Here is a 23759-nt window from a genome sequence, read left to right as displayed (position 1 = left end):
TACTTTATTTGTCACTTCGCACATCCATTTGATATCTAGAAAATGAACAAAGGAAAACATGTTTGGTCTTAGCTTACAAAAACATGTTATACAAGGCCACTCATATCACTTAACTAATATAAATGGTGCATACAATAAATTAATCTGCAATTATGCTGGCACACAAGTAGACGTGTATGTATTGGAACGTCACTCGTCAATACACTTTCCGCCTAGCTGATGTTGCATTCATGTTCCACGACAATCGAAAGCTCTGTGAGAATAAAAGGCGTGTTACTACCATTGACTGTATAAAATAGGTTGGTAGTTAACTAGTTAACATGTATACATCAATAGGTTGTCTTAGGCCACAACATGGTATCTTGTGTGAATATATTTCTTGATATGTTATTGTTTGTTTGGACAGATCACCCATTTAACTATGTGTCATCGGAACGTAATCGTATTTTCGGTATTATCTTGAACGCAGCACAGTACTTGGTTTCACGTCCAGTTATAACATTATTTCCTGGAGTGATTTATGTCGTCCTAAAGGCAGCGAGGACCAGCCGGTACCCATAGAACAAGTACATTCAACATTTATTGCCATAAGGTAAGAAACCTAAAACCAAAGTGAAATTAATCCAATGAAAAACACAACAGTGTGAACCAGTGTAAACCTACAGGGCATGAGTCTCACCGACGTGAATGAGCATGTTTGTCTTTCCATGTTTGCCAGTAAGTAAGCAAACCAAATAAGACGTTAGCTAAGTTACCTTTCAGATATTAAACTGGAAATGGTTTTACCAGCGACATGATATGGTCTTTGACAGTCAACTGTTATCATCGACATGTCGGTTGTTTTGCTACTAGCCTAGCCTTTACTACAGTGTTAAGCCGATAAAGTGAACATGCAGCAGACAGACTGAATGTGTCAGCGAGACTAACATTCCTTACCAATATTTGGTAAGTGATTGTCTTAACTCAGAATTATCAGAACTAGATTCTAACAATTATACTCCCACAGCTCACTGCTGTCCGCTGGGGTGTGTACAGCAGCTCTGGTGCAAAGTCATTAAGTACGTTTACTTAAGTACTGTCTTTTAAATACAATTTTGAGGTAATGGATTATTTCCCTTTTCTGCTAGTTTGTACTTCTACTCCACTACAATTCAGAGGTAAAAAGTCAACTTTTACTCCACTACATGTATTTAATGTATTTAGTTACTTTGCATAATGGATTGATGATATACAACATAATCAACACTTAAATAAAACTTTAGTTACACCTGGAGTAAATTCACAAACTACCCAAAAGTTAATAAAAGAATAAAACCTAGCTCCAGCTGTGATATGCATGATTATGCATGAATAATTAATCAAAACATATGGAATATATATCAATCCGAAATGGGCCAATCTGCATAATGAGTACTTTAACTAAGTGTATTCAGATGCCAATACTTGTGTTCTTTACTTGAGTAGCATTTAGATGGCAGGACTTTTACTTGTAACACAGTATTCCTACACTCTGGTACTTCTGCTTTTACAAGTACAAGAGCAGAGTACTACTCCCCGCTCTGGTGTTCATGTAGAGAACCGTTTAATGAGTAACATTTGGCTACCGATTGTTACAAATTATTGTTATCCAAAAAAAGTGTAATCCTTCATGCAAGCCGAATAAAAAAATGTCCCCTCTTCATTTGTTAAAAGTCAAGTCTAGACATGCCCGATTCCTTATCAAGTGAACCTGGTTCGAAGGTTTCGGACCCACAACATTCCCAGAAACTCCTCCGAGTCCTCCGCCTGTTCTGGCAGGAGCAAAGTTTCCATGATGCGCTGCTGGTGGTGGATGGCGAGGAGCTTCCTGTCCAGAAGAACATCCTGGCTGCTGCCAGCCCTTATGTCAGGTGAGCAGGTCTGCCAGACCATCAGTCAGTCAGAACATCAGTCAGTCAGAACATCAGTCAGTCAGCCCAGACACTTAGTTACAGCATGGGCACTCCCAAAATAGAAATTGATGAAAGATCATCAGGTGTATAGTTTATTTTCATGTTTGTCATAATATGTTCTGTTAATGGTTTTCTGTTAGGACCAAGCTGAACTACAATCCTCCAAAGGAAGATGGGTCTACCTACAGAATCGAGCTGCAGGGGGTCTCCATGCCCATCATGAAACAAATCCTGGACTACATTTTCAGCGGAGAAGTGAGTGCGTAGGCTTAAAAAGAAGCACAGTGACATGCTTAGGACTAGTAAACATTAGTAATTGTTTCCTGCCTGTCCTGGTATATTTTTGTATATCCAATTGACCTGTCCTTCACACACAGATCACTCTGAATGAAGAGACCATCCAGGACATGGTTCAGGCGTCTGACCTGCTCCTCCTGACCGACCTGAAGTCCCTGTGCTGCCAGTTCCTAGAGAGCTGCATCACTGCAGAGAACTGCCTCGGAATCCGGCTCTTTTCTTTGCACTACTGCCTTAACCATGTCCACTACGTCGCCACGGAGTTCCTGCAGACACATTTTGGCGATGTGGCCCTCACTGAGGAGTTCAGGGAGCTGCCCGCGGACCGCCTCTGTGAGGCGCTGGCCATGGAGAAACTGAATGTGGGCAACGAAAGGAACATCCTGGAGGCTGTGGTGCGATGGTTCGGACATGACTCAGAGGATCGCAAGGTTTGTGATGTGCTCTTGAGGTTCGATGGGGAGATAAGAGAGATAAGATAAGAAGTACTTTATTGATCCCAATTTGGGACATTTTTGCGAGGTTATCATGTAAATGGACTGTACTTATATAGCGCTTTATCCAGTCTTTAAGACCCCTCAAAGCGCTTTACATACTACATGTCATTCACCCATTCACACCCATTCATACAGAGCAGTGTACCTTACTCTAGGACCTAACATTCACACACATTCACACACCGTTGGCCATGCCATCGGGAGCAACTCAGGGTTAAGTATCTTGCCCAAGGATACATCGACATGTTGACTGCATAGGCTGGGATCAAACCCACAACCTTCTGGTTGAAAGACGACCGAACTCCCTCGCAGCCGCAGTCGCCCTGATAATGTGTAATCATCCACCTTGTTTGTAGCAGAATAAGGCAGCTGTTTAAAGATTACAACCCTACTCTAAACTACCTACTCAGCACCAGATAGCAGATGGACACATATAGTGACTAGCTTGTATAGGGCTAACACTGGGGGGCTACTTCATCAGCAAAGAGCCGATATTTTTGTAGAAAGGAACAGAAAAGGAGAATGAATATTTTACTTTATGAACCAGGTGGAGACATGTGACTCCATTATATGCTAATGTGTCTCTTTGTCTGCAAGATGTGGCAATAGGCAACTTTTTTCCAACATGATCACTTTATAAAAAATATGTAGGCGCTTAATGTTGTATTATGGGTTTGTTCCAGAGGCCTGAACTACGAAGCCAGTTCAACTCACCCTGGATATGTTTGAGTTAGCTGGTTTACCTAATCCAAAAACAAACGCGCTCTCGCTAAACGGTCCTACGACGCTGGTTATCAACTCTGTAACTCAAGCCAGGGTTTCTCTGTCCGGCTGAGTGCGCGTTCACATGAAAGGGGTGGGGTTAGCAATATTTGACCAATCACAAACATGGAGAAGCGTACTGACAGCGCAGCGTCATACTTCCTGAATGAAAAGTCAACTATAATATTAGACAAATATGAAGAAGTTAAACTTTAAACATCCATGACTTAAACACTTTATCCAGGATAAAAGCCACATAGTTGCACCTGCAAGGTGAATACAGCTGGTGAAAGAAAAAGTGTTTGAATGAGTACATTAACAGGTTTATGATATCCCTGCCCCGTCTAAGACACGAGTGGATCTGACTTTAATTACATTTGTCTCGAGTGTTTCGTCAACAAAATGTGTTGCTTCAAATAATACTTCTGCATACAGTATGTGACACTGTGAGTGTTGCACGGCCAGATACGGCTCAGCTGACTCAGATAAGGAAATAATACATTATCGACGTCTGCACTCACAAGTACAGACTGTACTTAATGTTACTCTGATCCGGTTACTTATGTTGTGGCAGATATTTAAGTAAGCTTTCTTAACGCTAATGTTATAATAGTCAGATTGCTCTGAAGATGGGAGGTGATATTCTATTAATTTTCACGTTCACACCGGTTCACACAGTCAGTTGATTTTTGCCGGCCGTCTTTCCTGCAACGGCAATTTTTCTGTATTTCCTTTATCCTGTAATATGACTTGATCGCTTTAAACTGCGCACACGGAGCTCTGATTGATCAGCAGGCGGTGCTTTCACTGAGTTGATCTCTTATCCTGGAACCAAACCTGCTCCGGAGCAGGTTAGCCGTTCAGCATAAGTTACCATGGAGATCTAGTCCGGTAAGAAGTGAACCAGCGTCGTAGGACCGGAAACCCAGAGTTTTCCCTGAAGTTAGCTTGCTAAGCAAAAATCCGTCTTCGTATTACAGGCCTAAGGTGGCCAAAATGAATTAATTTAGCTTGTGTTTATTTAATAAACCAAACCTTGAGTCTTCCATCTGTATTTGCAGGTACACATGAAGCAAGTGATGTCTGCAGTGTGGCAGCAGGGTCTGGATGTAAGCTACCTGAAAGAGCAGGTAGAACTGTCCAGATTTAAATGTTTGCTCTTTAGTATTACCCACAGTGTAACAGCACACCCTATTTGTGATTGCTTCACATTGCGTTTGCTGTTTTTGAGGCAATACTCTTCTGGGCTAACTCTTTAGCTAACCTTGTTGTGCGTGCACGGTATCCCATCAGGCCAAGGGAGAGCCGCTGATGAGGGAGGTGATCAGTGTGTACTGCCAGCAGGTGCTGGGCGGCGGCCCCCTGCAGGGTGAGGCTCTGCTCGCAGCCTTCAAACCCAGAGGTTACTCAGAATGTATTGTCATAGCCGGAGGAGAGGATCGCAAGTAAGTCACTGTTCACCATTTACAATTTTTTTTATCAATTTATCTTATCGGACTTAGCAGAACCCTCAGGCTCCCAGGCTAATGTGGGCAGGACCACAAAGCGTCAGGGATGTGGGGATGCGGCTAGTGCGGACATTTATTTTATATGTGTGTATACATATAATGATTAGGGTGGTCCTTTGTGCCATGTACATTTTCGAATTCATTTATTTTATGCTCCAACCACCGGAATATGTTATAATAGTCAAGAAAACTCTCCTGGTGAATTTTATTCAAACTCCAACAACATTTACCCCTCCCTTGTCAACCTTGAAGTTTAGCATCAGTAGGGTGGTCCTTAAAATTGAAAGTGGGAAAGTCTAAGCTCCAACCCCCAGAATTAATTCTATTAGTCAAGAAAACTCTCATGGAGAATGTTTTCTTCAATCTGACAACATGTACCCCTCCCTCATGGACCTGGGCTGCCGGCAGCAGGGTGCTGCAACTGAGGCTAAACTTCAAGGTCGATGAGTGGGGGGTAAATGTTGTCAGATTGAGGAAAAACAATCTCCAGGAGAGTTTTCTTGACTAACAGAATGAATTCTGGGGGTTGGAGCTTAGACTTTCTGACTTTATATTTTAAGGACCACCCTAATAATGATATATACTGTATATCTCCACCATAACTGTAATAATAATAAGCTTTGATGTTTTGCGGACAGGCTTATTGTTAATTTATGAGCTACAAAGAAGCTCTTCACTCCACACACATTTTTAGGAAAAGATAATGATATAATTATGAGAGATAAATAGTGTTATTTTACACTGAAATGTGGTTAAATTAGTCATGAGTTCCCAAAATCACATGTTCTGCTAACATGCTACCACCTGATGGATTTGTCCTGTACAGAACCAGGAAGCCGACCTCTGAGACGCGCTGCATGTGTCCGCTCTACGACTCCAGCAGGCAGGCCTGGATTACGCTGCAGCCCATGAGCGCCCCCCGCCTGGGCCACGGGGTCGTCACTGCCGGTCAGTGCGGCCCAGCCATAACCTGAAGTCCAACAGGAAACATATCTGTAGCTAGTCATCACCTGAATGAATGATCATCATTAAGAATTAAGATAAATTGTACTATCTAAGTATAATAATCCTACTCTGCTTCTGTCCGTCGCTGCCCCCTCCCTCTGGAACTCACTCCCACAACCCATCAGAGACTGCACCGACCTAACCACCTTCAAAAAAAAAAAACTCACAAAAACTCACCTCTTCAATCTGGCTTTTCATGTGTGATTGTTTTTGTATTATTTGACTTTAACTTTAACTATATTTATTTGTTGTTCCTTTCTTCTCTTTTCTTTTTTTTCTTTTTTTTTTTCTTCACTATTATCTGTAAAGCGTCTTTGAGCACCTGTAAAAGCGCTAACAAATTAAATCTATTATTATTATTATTATTATTATAAATTGTACTATCTAAGTATAATAATCCTACTCTGCTTCTGTCTATTAGAGGGTTTTCTGTTTGCGATCGGCGGAGCAGATGAACACAACACAGTCCTAAACAGTGGAGAAAAATATGACCCTGACACCAACACCTGGAGCCCTATAACCCCAATGCTACAGGTACGACTGCACTTCTACTGAGAGAAGCACTTTCATCCCTCCACTAAACTATTTAAACGGCTGATCTTTACTGTACAATTCTTTCTGACAATTTCTCTGCCCTTTTTCTTTTCTTTTACTACATTGAGTGATTTGAAAAAAACTAAACTTGACACAGACAAATCAACCCCTTGTCCCTTATGCCGCTTTATAGGAAAAGTCATTCACATTATATTTTGAATATTTGTTGTTGTACACTCATCAATACTTATGAATGCAAATCAGACTTAAGATATATTGTTAGAGATGTTATTATTTTGATCAATAATAATATCGGATTCATTTCATATACTGTAAACCATTATCTAAATTGTTGCTTAAAAGAGCTGTGGAAGACATAACAGCAGTCTTGCATCACGTGTGTGGAGCTTCTGTGGGATTGAGTGTGTCTCATTGCTGCTTTTGATCTCGACACAGCCGCGTCAGAACTTTGGCGTGGTGGAGCTGGACGGTCTGATCTACGTCCTCGGAGGAGAGACCACAGAAAGAGAACTGACCACTGTGGAGGTGTTCGACCCTCACTGCAGTGCCTGGAAAATGCAGACCAGTATGACCATGATCCGCAAGGTAACAACACACATATTAATATCACATTGACAAGATAGTAGGACATGTAACTCAGTTTATGACTGAGACAAAATATGATCACAACAGCAGTAACCTCTGTATCCCAAATGTACTGTTAAGATAATGTTGCATAATAAATTCTAGAATATCAGAAATAAAGCAGGGAATGGTAATATCGCTCTGAATTATCATATCGAACCTAGGTAAAAAATCAGAACACACTATTTGCCACGCAAATTCACGCTTGTGACGTCAACTCCAACTGTTGAAGACTGCAAACACAGCACCCTAATGCCCTCATCCTAATCTCTGGAGAATTTAATCATGCCTCTCTCAAAAACGCTGCCCACATTCAAACAATATGTCCCCTGCACCACCAGAGACGATAAAACACTGGACCTACTGTGTGCCAACACCAAGGAGGCATACAGCTCATCTCCCCTTCCTCTCCTGGGCAGATCTGACCACAACCTGGTTCACCTCCAGCCTGTGTACCAACCTCTGGTCCACAGACTGCTGGTGTCCTCACACACCGTGAAGAAGTGGTCTGAGGAGGCCCTGAAGGACTGTTTTGACACTACTGCATGGGATGTGTTCACTGACTCTCACGGGGAGGACATCAACAGCCTAACTGACTGTATAACTGATTAAATTAACTTCTGTGAGGAAAACGTACTACCCAAGAGGACTGTACGGTGTTTTGCAAACAACAAACCCTGGATCACCCCTGATATAAAGGCTCTCCTGAAGGATGAAAGAGGGCCTTTAGATCGTGGAACAGAGAGGATTATATAGAGGGAGCTGAGGTGGAAGATCAGAGAGGGGAAGAACAGCTACAGGAAGAGGATGGAGGAACAGCTGGAGAGGCCTGAAGACCATCTCTGGCTACAAAGAGCCAGACTCCCAGGTCCGGGGGGACCAGCAGTGGGCAAACGACCTGAACATTTAACAGATTTGACCCTCCCCCTCCCTATTCCCCCTACTGCAGTGCTTCTCAAACTTTTTTCAGTAATGTACCCCCTTTGAAAAATGTTCTCAGCCAAGTACCCCCTGACCGACCCCGAACATTTTTGATCGAAAAAGCCTATACAAATAATTCCAATATAGTGATGTTCCGTAAGTGTGTGATTTATTAACTCCTTCATGCATGCATTACAACAAACCAAGGATATTTTCATTTTATGCTGAAAAACAATAACATAACAAAAAAAACTGTAAACTGATCTCTCCAAGGAGTTTTTCAACTGAAGTAATATCTGTTTAACAAACCAATGAACACAATTATATATTATGCAAAACTATAAAATACAATACACAAATTTGACATGTTTATATGAGGACGCAGTATATCCTCCGACCGTCCACACTCACAACAACGGCCTACAGACATAAATAAACCAGCGACTGTGTTCTCCATGACACAGACATTCTGTGGTTTGTACTTGTTTAACTTTTGTCTAGTTTCTGAACAGACCTGAGGAGCTGTGAGCTCTGAGGGCTAACGGCTGATGTTGGTTTTCTGTGGTTCACATTGAAGAGGACGTCACGGCTCTGCCTACACCGCGTTACTATAGTTACTACCCCAGTTCCTAAACTGTAATGGAAACGCAGCATAAAGTGAGCCTTGCCTAACTATACCGTACTAAGCCGAGCGAGGCCCTGCAATGGAAATGCGCCATATGACTGTGGTGGTCTCACCCATCTTCTATGGTGTGGTCTGCTGGGGCAGCAGCATCTCGGCTGCTGACAGGAAGCGACTGAACAGACTGTTAGAGAAGGTCCTGGACACTGTGGAGGTGGTGGACAACATTTTATATTTCTTTGCATGCCCTTTTATCTAAGAGTGTTTTATTTTATATATTTTTGTCTCTAGCCTAACTTTTGCTGTAACAATGTAAATGTCCCCTCTGTGGGATAAAGAAAGGTATTCTGATTCTGATAAACAATATCTTATTAAACTAAATTGGTATGTTTAACATTCAGGTCTACTCAACTCTATTGTATGTATTAATAAAGCACCTTTAATACAGACATCCAAAGGATTATGAAGAAGCAAGAAACAACAATATATACATTTTTGCTAAACGTATTAATAATGAAACATTAACATTTTTATAATTAATAAACATATGTCAATAGAATAAACACTAAGGATAACCGTAAAGAAACTACTGATTACAGCTTCAAAACTAATGTTATAACTTTAAAATCAAGAACACCTAAGAGTTTTGCTGCTGAAATAATAAATAAAAACACATCAGTTGTGACTATCAAAATAGTTCATGTCATAGATAGTGTAACGTCCGAGGCGTTAAGGCTTCAAAGATACTTCTGTGTAACAAAAACTCAGGAACTTAGTACTTTTTGGAGCGTCCCAGATAGCGCCTCCGTTTATTCTTGTCGAGTCACACATTACATTACATTACATTGAATTTAGCTGACGCTTTTATCCAAAGCGACTTACAATAAGTGCGTTCGACCAACAAAATACAAACTTGAAGAAAACAGAATAATATAAGTACATCAGGTTTCATAGAGCCAAACATTTCCAGTGCTACTCAACTGGCTTTAGATAAGCCAGTCCTTTATTAGTATATAAGTGCTTTGTTAGTAATTCAGTCGCTCGAAGTGGAGTCGAAATAGATGAGTTTTCAGTCTGCGCCGGAAGATGTGTAGGCTTTCTGCTGTCCTGATTTCAATGGGGAGCTCATTCCACCATTTTGGAGCCAGGATAGCAAACCCACGTGTTTTTGCGGATGGGAACTTGGGTCCCCCTCGCAGTGCTGGTGCAGCGAGCTGTTTGGCTGATGCAGAGCGGAGTGCACGTGCTGGGGTGTACGGTTTAACCATGTCCTGGATGTAGAAAGGGCAAGATTCATTCTCAGCATGGTACGCAAGTACCAGTGTCTTGAAGTGGATTCTAGCAGTTACCGGAAGCCAGTGAAGGGAGCGGAGGAGCCACTCCAGGACAGACTGCGCATGCTCACAACACATGACCTCTCAACCCAATGCTTACATGCGTCCCCCCTTACTGAAAGAAATCTCCCCATTTCCACACACATGGTGAGAACACAACTAAACATAAAAAAATTATTATACACATCCACAGCCCAAATAAAACATTAACTTGGTATGGCATAACCTATTCCCCTTGTCCTGCACACTTGAAACATGAACAAAAGTAAGGCTTCTGTTTGCTGCTTGCAGCAAAATTGTTATCCCTTGTCTGATCAAACGGCGCGTCCAAGCGTCTGAGAAGGGAACCAGCAAAGTCTTCCCTGGGACCTTGCACCAGATCATCCCGCTTTGAACCCAGTAAAACATCCACAGGAGTCCTGGCCTCCCTGCCATGCGTGAGAAAATACGGCGTGAAGCCTGTGCTGGAATGTACACTGGTATTGTACGCAAACGCGACCTGTGACAGAAAAGAGTCCCACTCCCCCTCACATGATAGAAGAGATTTTGCCAACTAATCGATAAGTGTCTTATTAAACCTCTCTACCATGCCATCAGACTACGGATTGTAAGGCGTGGTGTGCGTCTTCTTCATACCTAACATGCCGCACAAATGCCTCGCAACATCTGATTCGAACTGTCTGCCCATATCAGTGTGCAGAGTTTGCGTGAAAAAGTGTACTGTGTATTTAGCACACGTTTACGTAAGGCAGATATGGACATTCTGAAGTCCTCAGAAATAAGTGAAACATTGGACCCAGAGTCAATCAAAACAGTAACATCAACACCCTCAACAAGTCCTATAACATAGGCTTTGGGCTTAGACTCACCCACAGAACAAGAGTCCAATGCACGAGCAGGCGCTTTCCCAGCAGAATAGTCCATTTGACCCTGTAGTGGTGAAACCGGCATCTATGTCTCGATGCCAGTCACTGGAAGTTTCCCTGCAGCCGTCCCTGCGAGGATGGAGATGGTGACCGCCGAGAGGGAGACAAAAACCTCACTCCACGCCTTGGCTGACGTTCCCCAGCGCTGTGTGGTCCTTGCGGGACATCGCTGCCTGGTCGTCGCGGTGAGAAGTCCGCAGAGGTGGTGTCTCGGGTTCCCCGCTCACGTGGAGACCATTTCCTGGCACCAAAACCATCCTGCGGTCTGCGCTGAGGAGAACGGCCCCTGCTGCGGTCGTCCCTGTGGGAATCCCCGGTGGTAGATCTGCAACCAAACTCGCCACAGTCACAGTGGCAGGCACGCCGTTGCACCCTCTGACGATCCCAGGTCAAGGCGGAGCTCCCTCTGCCATTCTCAGCTCCACGGCTATGTGCTCTCAAGTCTCTCACCTCAGTTTGTAAGTTGTCCACCTTCAAGGTGAGGCGTTCAACCACATTTATGAGCTTATCCGTGGTATTAGCATTACAGTCGAAAACACCAGCCGATGGTGAATTTAGCGCTGCAACAACAGCAGGATGCGGAGGACAGTAGGGCAAACCAGGCGTGTTCAACCTCATTGCCTGCCTGGCCCGCTCACAACGCCCAGCAATTATCAACGCCTCCTCCATATCAGTCACCCCCTATTCATGGCATTTTGCTTGAAGTGCAGGATCAAGGCCAGCCAAAAAACGTCTGAATTTCTCACCATTTACTGCAGCGCGGTGATAATCGGGAAAAGCCTCAGCCACGAGTCTGGAAATGTCCACCGCATACACCTCCAAACACTCGTTCACCTGGCGGGCCGTGCAGATACACACGTCTGGAAATAAAGCAGGAACTGTCTCTGGCCAAAAGCCTCCGCCAGCTTCTCCTTCACATGTTCGTAATCACACTGCACATCTGCCGGCAAGCTGTCCCACAGCAGGAAAGCTGCACCGTCCAGTCTGGTAGGCAGAATGTTCAGCAAGGTAGCTGCGTAGCTCGTGCCCCTAGCACCCCTCGTCTGAGCACGAACAGTGGCTTCAAACTGTCTTATCCACGTAGTGAACTGCCTCTGGCCATCGCCTCTAAACATCGGCGGCAGCTCCACTTTAATATCATTACTCACAGAACCAGTCCAAGAAGCAGTACATTCGTTATAATCGTCTTCCATATCGCCATCACTCTTCATTCCCCCGAACATGACGCTTCGGCGCTAGCACCGTTAGCACAGCTAGCCAGCAGAGCCGACCAGAAAGTCAAGTAATTGTCCACAGAAAAAAATAATCCAAGAGCAGATAAAACAAACCGATACCGCTGCCACCAATGTAACGTCCGAGGTGTTAAGGCTTCAAAGATACTTCTGTGTAACAAAAACTCAGGAACTTAGTACTTTTCGGGGCATCCCAGATAGCGCCTCCGTTTATTCTTGTCGAGTCACACCACACTCCCCTTCACCACTCCAGGACAGACTGCGCATGCTCACAACACATGACCTCTCAACCCAATGCTTACAATAGTTTGGATTCTGATCACTTTTACGGCTCATGTTATTTAGTCATATCAGTAAAATGTTTAACTAGGGCTCTCTGAAATAATCTCACTCAGAAGGTCCGTCTCCCCCTCAGACTGACATCTGGGAGCACAGCAGCTCTGTTAGTAAATCCAACTGCTGCTAAACAAGCCTCAGGAGGAGCTGTAGCATTTACTTTCTCATCTCTGTGGACTTGTGTACCAGCTCTTTTTCATCTGCCCCTGCTGCTTGTCTCCAACACTTGTTTTGTGTCCCCTAGCTCCAATGGACACTAGGGATGTTAAGATTTGGTGCACCGGCATAAACGTTCAAGATGCGAGTGCACCGGTTGAAAGAGTGCACATCCGCTAGAGTTTGGGTTGAACTCACGATGCATCGATTGTAGCGTCTTTGCATCAGTAAAAAACGATTCATTCATACAATATATCCCCTCATCCTGTCAGCACTCAGCAGAGATGATCTTTGATCTTTGCTTCGCACTACGGAGGAGCCGCGTCACAGTTATCAACACAAATGGAAGTCGAGGAGAAAGAGAAACACAGCGCACCGAAAAATACCTACAAATCAAACGTTTGGTAACACTTTGGATTTTTCAAGAAAGACGGTCAACTTGAAAAATCGCTCGCAAATTGTTAACGATGCCGAGCCGCTTTAAAGTACACAAGTAGTACGAGGAACTTAGCGATGCACATAAAGAGGAGACATGGGGTCTGCGGCTGAAAAGAGAAACCTGAAAGTTAGACATGAGTTCAATCACTCAGTGAGGTGTTCTGTCAGAGAGAGTGGTGTTTAGTTTACAGCAGCCTGTGACGGCCAATAACAGTTTAAATGTCTTCCTTACTGTAAGCAGTTATGAAAGAGGTGTTTGTGAAAGGTTATTTGTATTCTTTATTGTTCATATATAAACCACTGCTTTCTGCTCACTGGTGAGTTAGCCTATGAATGAGTGTGAAGCACATCAGGCTGGCAGCTGTATGGGCATTGCACTACGGTAGTTGTTATTTGCACATTGTTAATCATGGGCAATGCATCCTTAAATTGTTTAACTGTGAGGTGTTATACAATTGTACTGTACTCTGGAGAGTTTTTTAAGGTAAAAAAGAAACAGCATGATGGGATGCGCAGTACTAGTAGAGAGAACCAAGTATGTAAAGCACCTTTTTGTTAATTTATGATTTGCTGCATATAAGGAATAAAACAAAAATCCTCTGTCGTACCATATTGAAGCATCATTATTTTGTATCGTATCGCCCCGTATCGCATAATGTTGAATCAAATCGTATCGCAACAGGGGTGAATCGTATCGTATCGATTCACCTGGTGTTTCAAATGTATCGTTAATGTATCGTATCGTGGCAACGTATCGAGATGCACATCGCATCGGCCTCAGTGATGGAGATGCACATCCCTACTGGACACACATAATACATTGCTTACTGCTGGTGGAACAATGCCGACTGGCCAAGATGTCAGTTCCAGCTACTTTATGAATAATACCCAGCCCTTACCAATAGATAATGTTCCGTTCCGTTTTTTAAGTGGGTCAGTATTAAAAAGCCATTGATAAACATAACTAATAAAAGTAATCCCTGAACCCTGTACATTTTTCTATTAGCACCATCAGGTTAAAGTTATACACTTATACGCAACACAAATAAGTATCTTAAGACAACATCTTAAGATACTGACTGTGTTATTGCAGAAGCTCTGGTTTAAGTTTGGCTGTGGATGTTGAATGTCATCCTTTTTTTCTGTCTCTTATAGAGAGCCGCAGTGACGCGTCCTTAAACCCGGAAGTAAACTTCTTCCGGTTCCTTCGTCTAAAACGCAATGCAATTTCTCCATAGGATTTTGGAAAATAGCTCGAAATAAGGTCTGTGGTTGACACATATTTAAGAGATGGATCACGTTTTGTTCAGCCGGATAATATCCACATGTCAACCCTACTTTTATAATTTTTGAATAATAAATCTAGTTGGCAGAAGCAAAATGCTAACGTTATGCTATAAACTAACTACAAGCCAGTACAGCAGCAGGGTCGCACGACTTCAACGTCACGCCAACTTAAGATCGTTTCAACTGACTTGCACTGAAACTGCACTTTGAAAACTTTAAATATATTAACATTTTAAACTGTATACCCCGGTTATCTTGGCCCGTTTTGTTTAATGTATACCACGTTTATCGAGGCCCTTTTTGTTTTATGTATACATGTCACACTGTGGGAAACGATATTTCGATATTTCTGGATGTATAACACATGTAGAATTTTTGACAATAAAGCTGAATTTGACTTTCGCGTGCTTGCATACATATTTTAACAAAGCTTTTCATTTTAGCCACACTGAATTTAACTAGAAGTCATGGCTGTGTCAATTACCAGTCTGATATCGTTTTACAAAGATGACAAGAAGAGTGTAGATAGAGGAGAGAACCACTACAAGTCAGGACACGTTACAGTGCAGCCTAGATGAAGGTGTGCTTACCGGTGTTGTCAGGGCTAGCATGAGGGACAAGGTTTATAGTGTCGGTGAGTAGTGATAGCAAGAGTACCGTTAACCTTTTAAGACCGAGTTAATTTATTCACATTAATTCCCATCAACAAATCAATTTTATGTGTCACATGAAATCTTTATTAGGCAAGGCAAGTTTATTTATATAGCACTTTTCAACACAAGGCAATTCAAAGTGCTTTACAAAAAATGAAAGACATTAAGAAAATGGCATTTAAAATCAGTCATTAAAAAGAAAAGCTAATAAAAGAAACATTAAAAGAAAAAATACATGGATAAAAGTTACAGTGCAGTCTAAGATATTAATAGTTCAATTAAGAGCAGCGACAAAAAGAAAAGTCTTCAGCCTGGATTTAAAAGTAGTAAGTTGCAGCGGACCTGCAGGTTTCTGGGAGTTTGTTCCAGATATTTGGAGCATAATAACTGTACGTTGCTTTACCATGTTTAGTTCTGACTCTGGGGACAGAAAGCTGACCGGTCCCTGAAGACCTGAGAAATCTGGATGGTTCATCATTTAGCAGGAGGTCAGAAATGCATTTTGGTCCTAAACCATTCAGTGCTTTATAAAACAGCAGCAGTATTTTGAAATCTATTCTTTGACACACAGGAAGCCAGTGTAAAGACTTCAGAACAGGAGTGATGTGATCCACTTTCTTAGTGTTAGTGAGGACTCGAGCAGCGGTGTTCTGAATCAGCTGCAGCTTTCTAATAGACTTTTTAGTGAGACCTGTGAAGACACCATTGCAGTAGTCCAGTCTACTGAAGATAAAAGCATGGACAAGTTTTTCCAAATCCTGCTGTGACTTTAGTCTTTTAATCCTAGATATGTTCTTTAGGTGATAGTAAGCTGATTTAGTAACTGTTTTAATGTGACTGTTGAAACCAATAACTAATTTAACCCGCTGACAAGAGAGCCTACCTCCGAAGATCGTGACTGGCTGAGGGACAGACTCTGGGGCAGGTTCTCAGGAATTTCTTGGCTTCTCTCCCCCGAGCCAGAAGAGGAACACTACAGCTTGGAAACACTTACTGTTCCTGAAATTATCAAATCTGTTGGGCATCAGGGATCTGAGGCAATTGTGGCAAGCATGGCATTGTCTGAAGAGCAACAGAGGGCAATTCAGGTGGCTACCACTGGTCAGCGAACCAGCCCAAACTGGCATTTGTTCAGGAAAGGAAGGTTGACTGCCAGCAACTTTGGAGCTGTCCTGAGGTCAAAGCGTGTGACTGCTTCCTTTATTGCCAGGGTGCTAAGGCAACAACAGGCCCTTGATGGTGTTTTGTCTGTACAGTGGGGGACTATGAATGAATGTGAGGGCGTCAGGGCATTCACCACTGCAACTCAGATGCAGGTCCATGAGTCAGATTTGTGGCTCTCCCAATCAGGAATGTTGGGGGCATCTCCAGATGGTCTGGTAGGGTCTTCCGCTGTGCTTGAGGTAAAGTGTCCCTACGGAGCAAGGGAAATGACAATTAGTGAAGCATTGCAAATCAAGGGCTTCTTTGTCAGTAAGGAAGGAGAAACATTCAGCCTGCGTGAGGAACATCCTTACTGGCACCAAGTGCAAGGTCAGCTTCACCTCACTGCAAGAAAGAAGAAATAAAAAAATTGTGAATTGTTTTTAATTTACATTTACTCGCCTTTGCAATGTTGTGGTTGTTAGAGTGTTAGGTTTTCTGTCAGCTCGTCTGTTGGGAAGATATAAAATATAGTTTCATGGAAGTCACACCGTCACATATACTGTAAGAGCATTAAGACATACTGTACAGTACATAGGCTAAAACAAAACATCTAAAGATATAACCTTGCACTTTGATAAGTCTCGTGAACATTTTCACTATTTTGACATTTTTATAGATGAAAATTGAACTAAAGAAATAAATGGTAGATTAATCCATATTGAAAATAGGTGTCAGCTGCTACACTAATTATAATAGTTATATTTCTTAATTAATTAAGATAAGATATTACTGTATTGATCCCAATTTGGGAAATGTTTGTGTTGCAGCAGCATAACAAGAAAAACAAAATATAAGTTATTATATATACAAAAGTATGTGAGGGATGGAATATTAAATTGAATATAAATGTAAAATGTACATGTGATTTTACGTCCAAGAGAAGCTATGGAGCAGAGAGTTCTCTGCCAGCCAGAGGTGATTTGTTATTAGTTCAATATGTCAAACTGATTTCCCTGACTACAATCTTTAGTTACATGGTGAAACGTTATGCTGCTTGTACTAATAAGACTTATCATATAAGCCACACAGGTTTTAATAGGATGTATTCATTATCTTTACTTGTGTTGCGGTCTTTTCAGCAGCGCCATCTCTATAACGGCGATACAGTCACTACCCATTATTTACATTTCACCGTGACATGGACAAAAATGTAACGTCAGCTTACCTCATGGCACGAATCCAGACTCTCCTTTGGAAAACATTGGCCGGGAAACGATAGAACAAGCACGTTTCATGCGAAGACCTGTGGCTGCAACCCGGAGCAAAGCAACAAACCATTGCGTAGCTAACTAGTAGCGCTAGCTTTAGCTAACGTTAGCCAACGAAACGAACTGCCGAGTAAAATTGGAAAACACTGGTAATTAATTATTCTATAATTTGTAAAACTACGGTGTTAAAAACGACAATTTCAAAAATACAGATTCTAATGGTCAGATATAGATATACAGATACTAAAGATAGGCAGGTACTTGCTTTTAAGCGGAACACAGGGGAAAACAAACTTAGCGGGAGTGTTTACGTGTTCGGCGTAATGACGTACAACGGCCTCGACAATTTCTGTAGTCCTATTCAGCCATTCGGTAACAACAATCGTTTTTCAGACACGTAAACTCTTCAAAAATCCCCAGTGGGGTCACTGCTGATGTATTTAATGTCGTAGAACAAAACGTCAATTACCTCTTAAATTTGTGTCAACCACCGACCTTATTTCGAGCTATTTTCCAAAACCCTATGGAAAAAATGCATTGCTTTTTGAGGAAGGAACCGGAAGTGCTAAAAATGCTAACTTACTTCCGGGTTTTACGACGCGTCACTGCGGCTCTCTATGTCATGCATCTCTCAAAATAAATGTAAAAAAATGTCCTGTACATTTTTCTTTTCAGTGCTAATCAAAACCTTCTCTCAACCCAACTATATAGACTTGTATGGAAAAATAATTCCATACAACATAAAAACTGACTTTTCCTGCCTCTTATGTTTTTGCTCGCTATCTCACACAATGTTACTGAAATGACTGAAAAAAGTAAAGAATGGGCCCAGGGCCAATACAACACTCAGACCAAGTGATGAATTTTCCACCGTGAACACTTCCAAACATGCTGTGACTCGTACAGCTGTTTTTCTGCTCCTTCAGGTGGGTTGCTACGCCTCCATGAATAAGAAGATCTATGCCATCGGCGGGGGCTCCTACGGGAAGCTGTTTGACTCTGTTGAATGCTACGACCCGAAAACCCTTCAGTGGACGGGCCTCTGTCCTCTGAAGGAGAGAAGGTAAACACAAACACTTTTGTCCTGTCGTCAGGACAAAAGAATCTTACATAAAATGCAATATTTGTTTATTTTCTTTCCATGTTATTGTGTATTTTCTGTCCAGTGCAGACATTTCTGTCACATAATACACACTCGCTTTGACAGTGATATTTAAGTCTGAACTTGTGTGTAGCTCTCCCACAACTGTCAGTTTTGTCTTCAGTTTAATATCCCTGATATTCTGTACAAACTGTGAAGTCCACTGAGACAAATGTAACATTTGTGATATTGGGCTATATAAATAAACAAATGACAGATCGTCATACTGAAATAGTCATCACAAAATGTTCAGAGGATAGTTACATGACTATAACTGAGGATGTTGAGTCACACTTGAGTCATTAGGCGCATTCACACCGCAGTACTTTTCCCACAAAGGTTAATCAGAACTTAGTTCATGAGAACTCTTTAGTTCTCATGAACTAGGTACAGATCGCGTTCACACCGGAATAAGTCCCTGGGGGAGGATTAGGCAAATGAAGCCGCTGACGTCACTTCGTCTTCTTCTGCTTTGGGTTTACTGGCAGGCCGCAAACAACTTCACGGCGTATACTGCCACCCGAAGTCCCCGGCCGGAAGTCCCCGGAGTTGGGGACTGGCTTCAGTAGAAGCTGCTGGGACTCCCAGCAGCTTCTACTGAAGCCTTCCGAGTAAATCACCAGAACGCCGACACCTCCTCATCTCCACCGCTCCCATGTTTTCTTTTGTGTTGCCATAAGTTAGTCTCTCTGCGTTTGTGCGATGGGCTAATGCTAATAATGCTAATGCGAGGATAATAAAATGGCGGCTTCACAAAACTTTTTGGGAGTTTTACGGGGCGTGGTTTGCAATCCGCACAGCCAATCAGAAATAGGAACCTTTTTCTCCCACGAAAGTCCCTGCTCTCTAGTAGGGACGGAAAAGGGGGTAAAAAGGTTCTCATTAACTCATTTTAGTTCCGGATTTTCTTTGGTGTGAACGCAACATTTCGGAACTATATCGCAACTAAAGTGGGAAAAGTACTGCGATGTGAACGCGCCTATAGGAGAACTTCCTAAGACAATCGGGCAGCTTCTTGTTTCCTTCATATTGTCTTTGTGAGCCGAAAAATGCCCGATGATACCGATGATCACACGAAGTAAAGACGAAGATGACACAATTTGACAAGATGCCCTCATGATGGCCTTACGAAGGGCAAAATGGACACAGGAATTCAACACGAAAATGAACCTTCGCAAGGTCTTTCGGCAATTTTTTGGCATGCCAAAGATTTTGCCACCCCTCACGAAGTTGCTGCCGAAGCCTGAGAAACTCCGCCGGCGGTCATACGATGGCTTAAGATGCCCTCACGAATGGCCCGATGTTGTTACGATCAGAGCCGAATTTGAACATTTCCTTTATCGTGTGTCCATCTGGTGTCAATTTTGGGACAGTGTGAGACAAGCTTTAAGGTGAAGACATATTTAAGATGGACATTTTTTAATCCCTGTAGGGAAATGTAGGATTTAAAGCAGCAACAGAATAGGCATGAAATGCAGCACAGTATAGACAAGAGTTCACACAAGGATCATAACGTTTAAAATAAAATGATATAAGTAACTGTGAAAATCACAACAACAAGGTAAAAATGTTATATTCAGTCTTCGTCTTTGCATATTCTTTGATTCGTACTACCATTTATGTATATGGGTAATGATTTGAAACGAGCAAATACTAGCCCAAAGTTCAACTTCTTAAGGAAAGATTAGCACCCCACATAACTTATCTTTTGTCTTTTAAAAATTGTTGCTATAGTCGGATCACTCTAGTCTTTTTCTTTGGCTGAAGGAATTTATATTACCTTTTATCCAACCATGATTGCATCTTTCACATTAACTAGTTTGTCCATGATTAACTTCTGCGCTGTGAAACCTTTGATCATAGGGTCCTATCTATGTCAATACTGGTCTCTTGTCAGTTGATAACTTTTGTCTCAAGATTTGTCAGGAATTAGCCAATAGGAGACATTCACTCCCAATAATTTCCCTGGCCAGGTTTGGGTCGGTGGCGTGTGGCGTTGGCAAGGAGCTCTACGTGTTTGGCGGAGTGAGAAGCAAAGAGCAAGAAAACCCAGAGCAAAGGCAGATGATGACCTGCAAGTCTGAGTTCTACCATGACGAGATGAGGAGGTCAGTATTGGAGCAGTGCGTCAAGGAGGGTTTTAAAGCTACTTTTATACCACATTTAAAAACACTTGTATTAGATTCTTTAATATATCATTAATACTTCAATTTCTTTAAGGAAAATTTCTTTATTGTCTAAACATTTTGAATTAAAGTTCCATTTAGCCTTGGAAACAACAGCTGAGTCTTTTTGGAAATTTTGACTTTATTGCATGATCTTGATTAGCAGGACTTTCTACATTTTTATTCTTTAATGGATTCCCATCAGTTACATTAATGAACAAAATACAGTTCCTGGTACTAAATATAGCGTTTATATAATATAATATAAAATATATATGTATTTCCAGATGAAATTACAAAACAGCTATTGTCTGTCTTAGTTGTCCCCCCCTTATATGGGCTAATGATAAATTAAAAAAATAATTAATTTCCATTGTGAAGTTAATTTGGTGGGGACACGAGACATAAATAGAGAATGCATTGTACAGTGTGCAATCATATACACTTGACTGTCGTACAAAATGGAACAGAATATTCAACTATCAATTTCATAATATGAAAATAAGAAAGTTTTCAATAAAAAATAAAGAACCAATTGTTTTGATACCAATATGTGTGTAATGCTGAATACAGGTGGATGTTCCTGGATGATCAGACCCTGTGTATTCAGACCAGCTCCTCCTTCGTTTATGGGGCTGTGCCCATCGGAGCCAGCATCTATGTGGTTGGAGACCTGGACACCGGTCAGTAAGAGAAACCAGGTCCAACAACCACAGTTTTCTGATCAGGTTACAGTCCGCTCAATATTTAGATGTGTGAATTTGCTGTTTCTGACCTACAGGAACAAGTTTTGACTACATCAGGGAGTTTCGCCGCAGTACTGGGACGTGGCAGCGCACCAGACCCATGTTACCCAGCGATCTCTCCAAAACAGCGTGCGCAGCCCTGCGCATCGCCAACTGTCGACTGTTCCGCCTGCAGTGGAGCCAGGACATGTTCCGGGTCCGAGTGTGACCCTGTTGGGCACCACACTCCACTTTTGCACGCTGCTTCTGTCTACCTGCTGTATGTCTGGGATTGGGGATTTTAAGAACACTAAAGTATTATCTTGGCTAGAGTTGAGGGTTGTGACTCTCAGTTCACGGGCTTATACGAGAATGGGACACAGGATAAAAGTTCATCTTTTTGACATCATAGGTTTAATGGCTTTTTTTATAAACCTTTAATATTTTTTGCTTTTAATTGTGGGAATTGCTTCATATTGTAATGGACATTCCTCATCAGTAATGTTAACTGGTGAACTGTTGCTTGGTGAGGGATCAAACAACAAACAGTTATTGATAAACTGCTACCTTATTACACAAGGGACTTTAAAATAAGTTATAAAAGTGCTGTGTTACAATTTGAGTTTTAGGATGTATTATGTTTTTCAGTCTTGTATTGTCCATCTTTCTGGTCAATCATTAACATACATAATCATTTGACCTAATATTTGTTACAACTGCAGTGGAGGTATAAATGCTATAGTAATATAAATCTTTAAGGGGAAGGCGGACTTTGGTGTCGGTCCCTGACAATCAGAGAGAACTGTGGTATTTACATAAAATAACAATGATTTTGTGGGTTCGTAGCATGGCAACACTGTGCGAGTTGAATAATAAAATATTGGTCGTAATCTGTCTACACTGTATCACGTAATCTGTCTACACTGTATCACGTTTAGGACCAACTTTTCGATTTACATTGTAGAACTACCATGTCAATATTTCAATAAGTGCTCAAATGTTCACATTTGCAAGGGTATCCAGCGGGACTTCATGTCCTCTTGATTTGAAGGCCAGTGGGGTGGGTGGGTCAACAAAATGTCTGACTTTGAGACATCAATTATTGAGACATTTCCGTTTCCTGGCAACAGTCAACATTACCAAGGATTTATTGTAGCAATGACAACCGAAGGTCACCTTACCTATGCAATGTAGTCATTTTGAATCAAACCAAGATCCCTCAGAGCATTACTTTACAAATACTTGTCATTCTCCCGATAGAGTGTTCTGGTCAGAAAGTCGACAATGTTTTGCCACATTTCTCACAATTGTCAGTTTTGGCGCAGACAGCCCAAAATAACAGTGTAAGGACCTTTAGTGCCATGATGAATGAATTATGTGTGACAGTGTAGATACACTTACTGCAGCAGATGATGAAGGTTGATGGAAAATGAAGACGTTAATAAGTCACAAACTAATCCCTGCATGCGTTGTTCAGACTGGTCTTGCATCAATAGAATGGATGAAGGTGTATTCTGAGAGACGGTGAAATGCAATAACATTTACTTCACTGACAACATCCTAGAAAGATGAATTCCACAGTTTCCACATACTAACTGAATGTTAGCATGTTGGAGGACAAGCGCTTGACTTTAGATTTTATCTTTGACCGAGCTCTCTGTGCCCAGCCTGTTCAGAAATAGACGTTGCTCTGAGTCACTCTCTTGAGTTGCTGGATGTGTTGCTGCCTTGCTGACCTCTGGCTTTCCAGTCAGAACAGTTTTGGCATCCCTTGACCCCATTTGTTCTGTGTGAGTTACAGCTGCTGCTGTCTGTCCTCCGCTCAGGGGCAGCACATAAAGTGACACGCGCTCAGTGGAGCTCATGGACTGTTGATACAAACACACATCATAATGTCAGAAAGGCAATCCAACACACACATTCGGCACAACCAGGGGGAACCATAGCTCTAGTAGTAGAAGCAGTCTTTAAATAGGAAGTAATCATTAAACGAGATGATCATTCACAATGACTTTGTATTCAAGTTTACTAACACCTCTATACTAATGATGAAATAAATATGTTTTTGAGTGTTTTACATACGTTAAAACATCAATTGGATCAGAATCTCAACACAGTCAAAAATACTGTCAACAAGCCATTACAGCAAAAACGTTGTTTTGATCATAATGTTCAGCTGATCAACAGGCAAAAGTAATTATTTCAATATTGTGTAAGATATGGGAATGTA

General features: G+C 41.9%; 1 protein-coding gene across 3 annotated transcripts; it reads left to right on the top strand.

The window, feature by feature from the left end:
• Window positions 1-443: 443 nt before the first annotated feature.
• Window positions 444-22425, top strand: gan (gigaxonin). Of its 3 annotated transcripts, XM_079682424.1 has the most exons (14): window positions 459-592; window positions 1128-1157; window positions 1693-1889; window positions 2072-2186; window positions 2309-2659; window positions 4549-4617; window positions 4781-4932; window positions 5822-5943; window positions 6422-6534; window positions 6991-7140; window positions 18425-18561; window positions 20613-20747; window positions 21378-21487; window positions 21586-22425. In XM_079682424.1, exons 3-14 carry the CDS (start codon window positions 1705-1707, stop codon window positions 21756-21758), a joined length of 1812 nt encoding a protein of 603 aa, XP_079538550.1. In that variant the 5' UTR covers window positions 459-592; window positions 1128-1157; window positions 1693-1704; the 3' UTR covers window positions 21759-22425. The 3 variants fall into 3 exon arrangements, with proteins under 3 accessions (XP_079538549.1, XP_079538550.1, XP_079538551.1); XM_079682423.1 differs by lacking the exon at window positions 1128-1157 and having other exon boundaries at window positions 444-592; XM_079682425.1 differs by lacking the exon at window positions 1128-1157 and having other exon boundaries at window positions 470-592; window positions 1741-1889.
• The last annotated feature ends 1334 nt before the right edge of the window (window positions 22426-23759 follow it).

This window comes from Notothenia rossii (genome assembly GCF_949606895.1).
Source record: "Notothenia rossii genome assembly, chromosome: 5".
Classification (NCBI taxonomy): Eukaryota; Metazoa; Chordata; class Actinopteri; order Perciformes; family Nototheniidae; genus Notothenia; species Notothenia rossii.
This window is presented reverse-complemented; position numbering and strand designations above follow the sequence as displayed.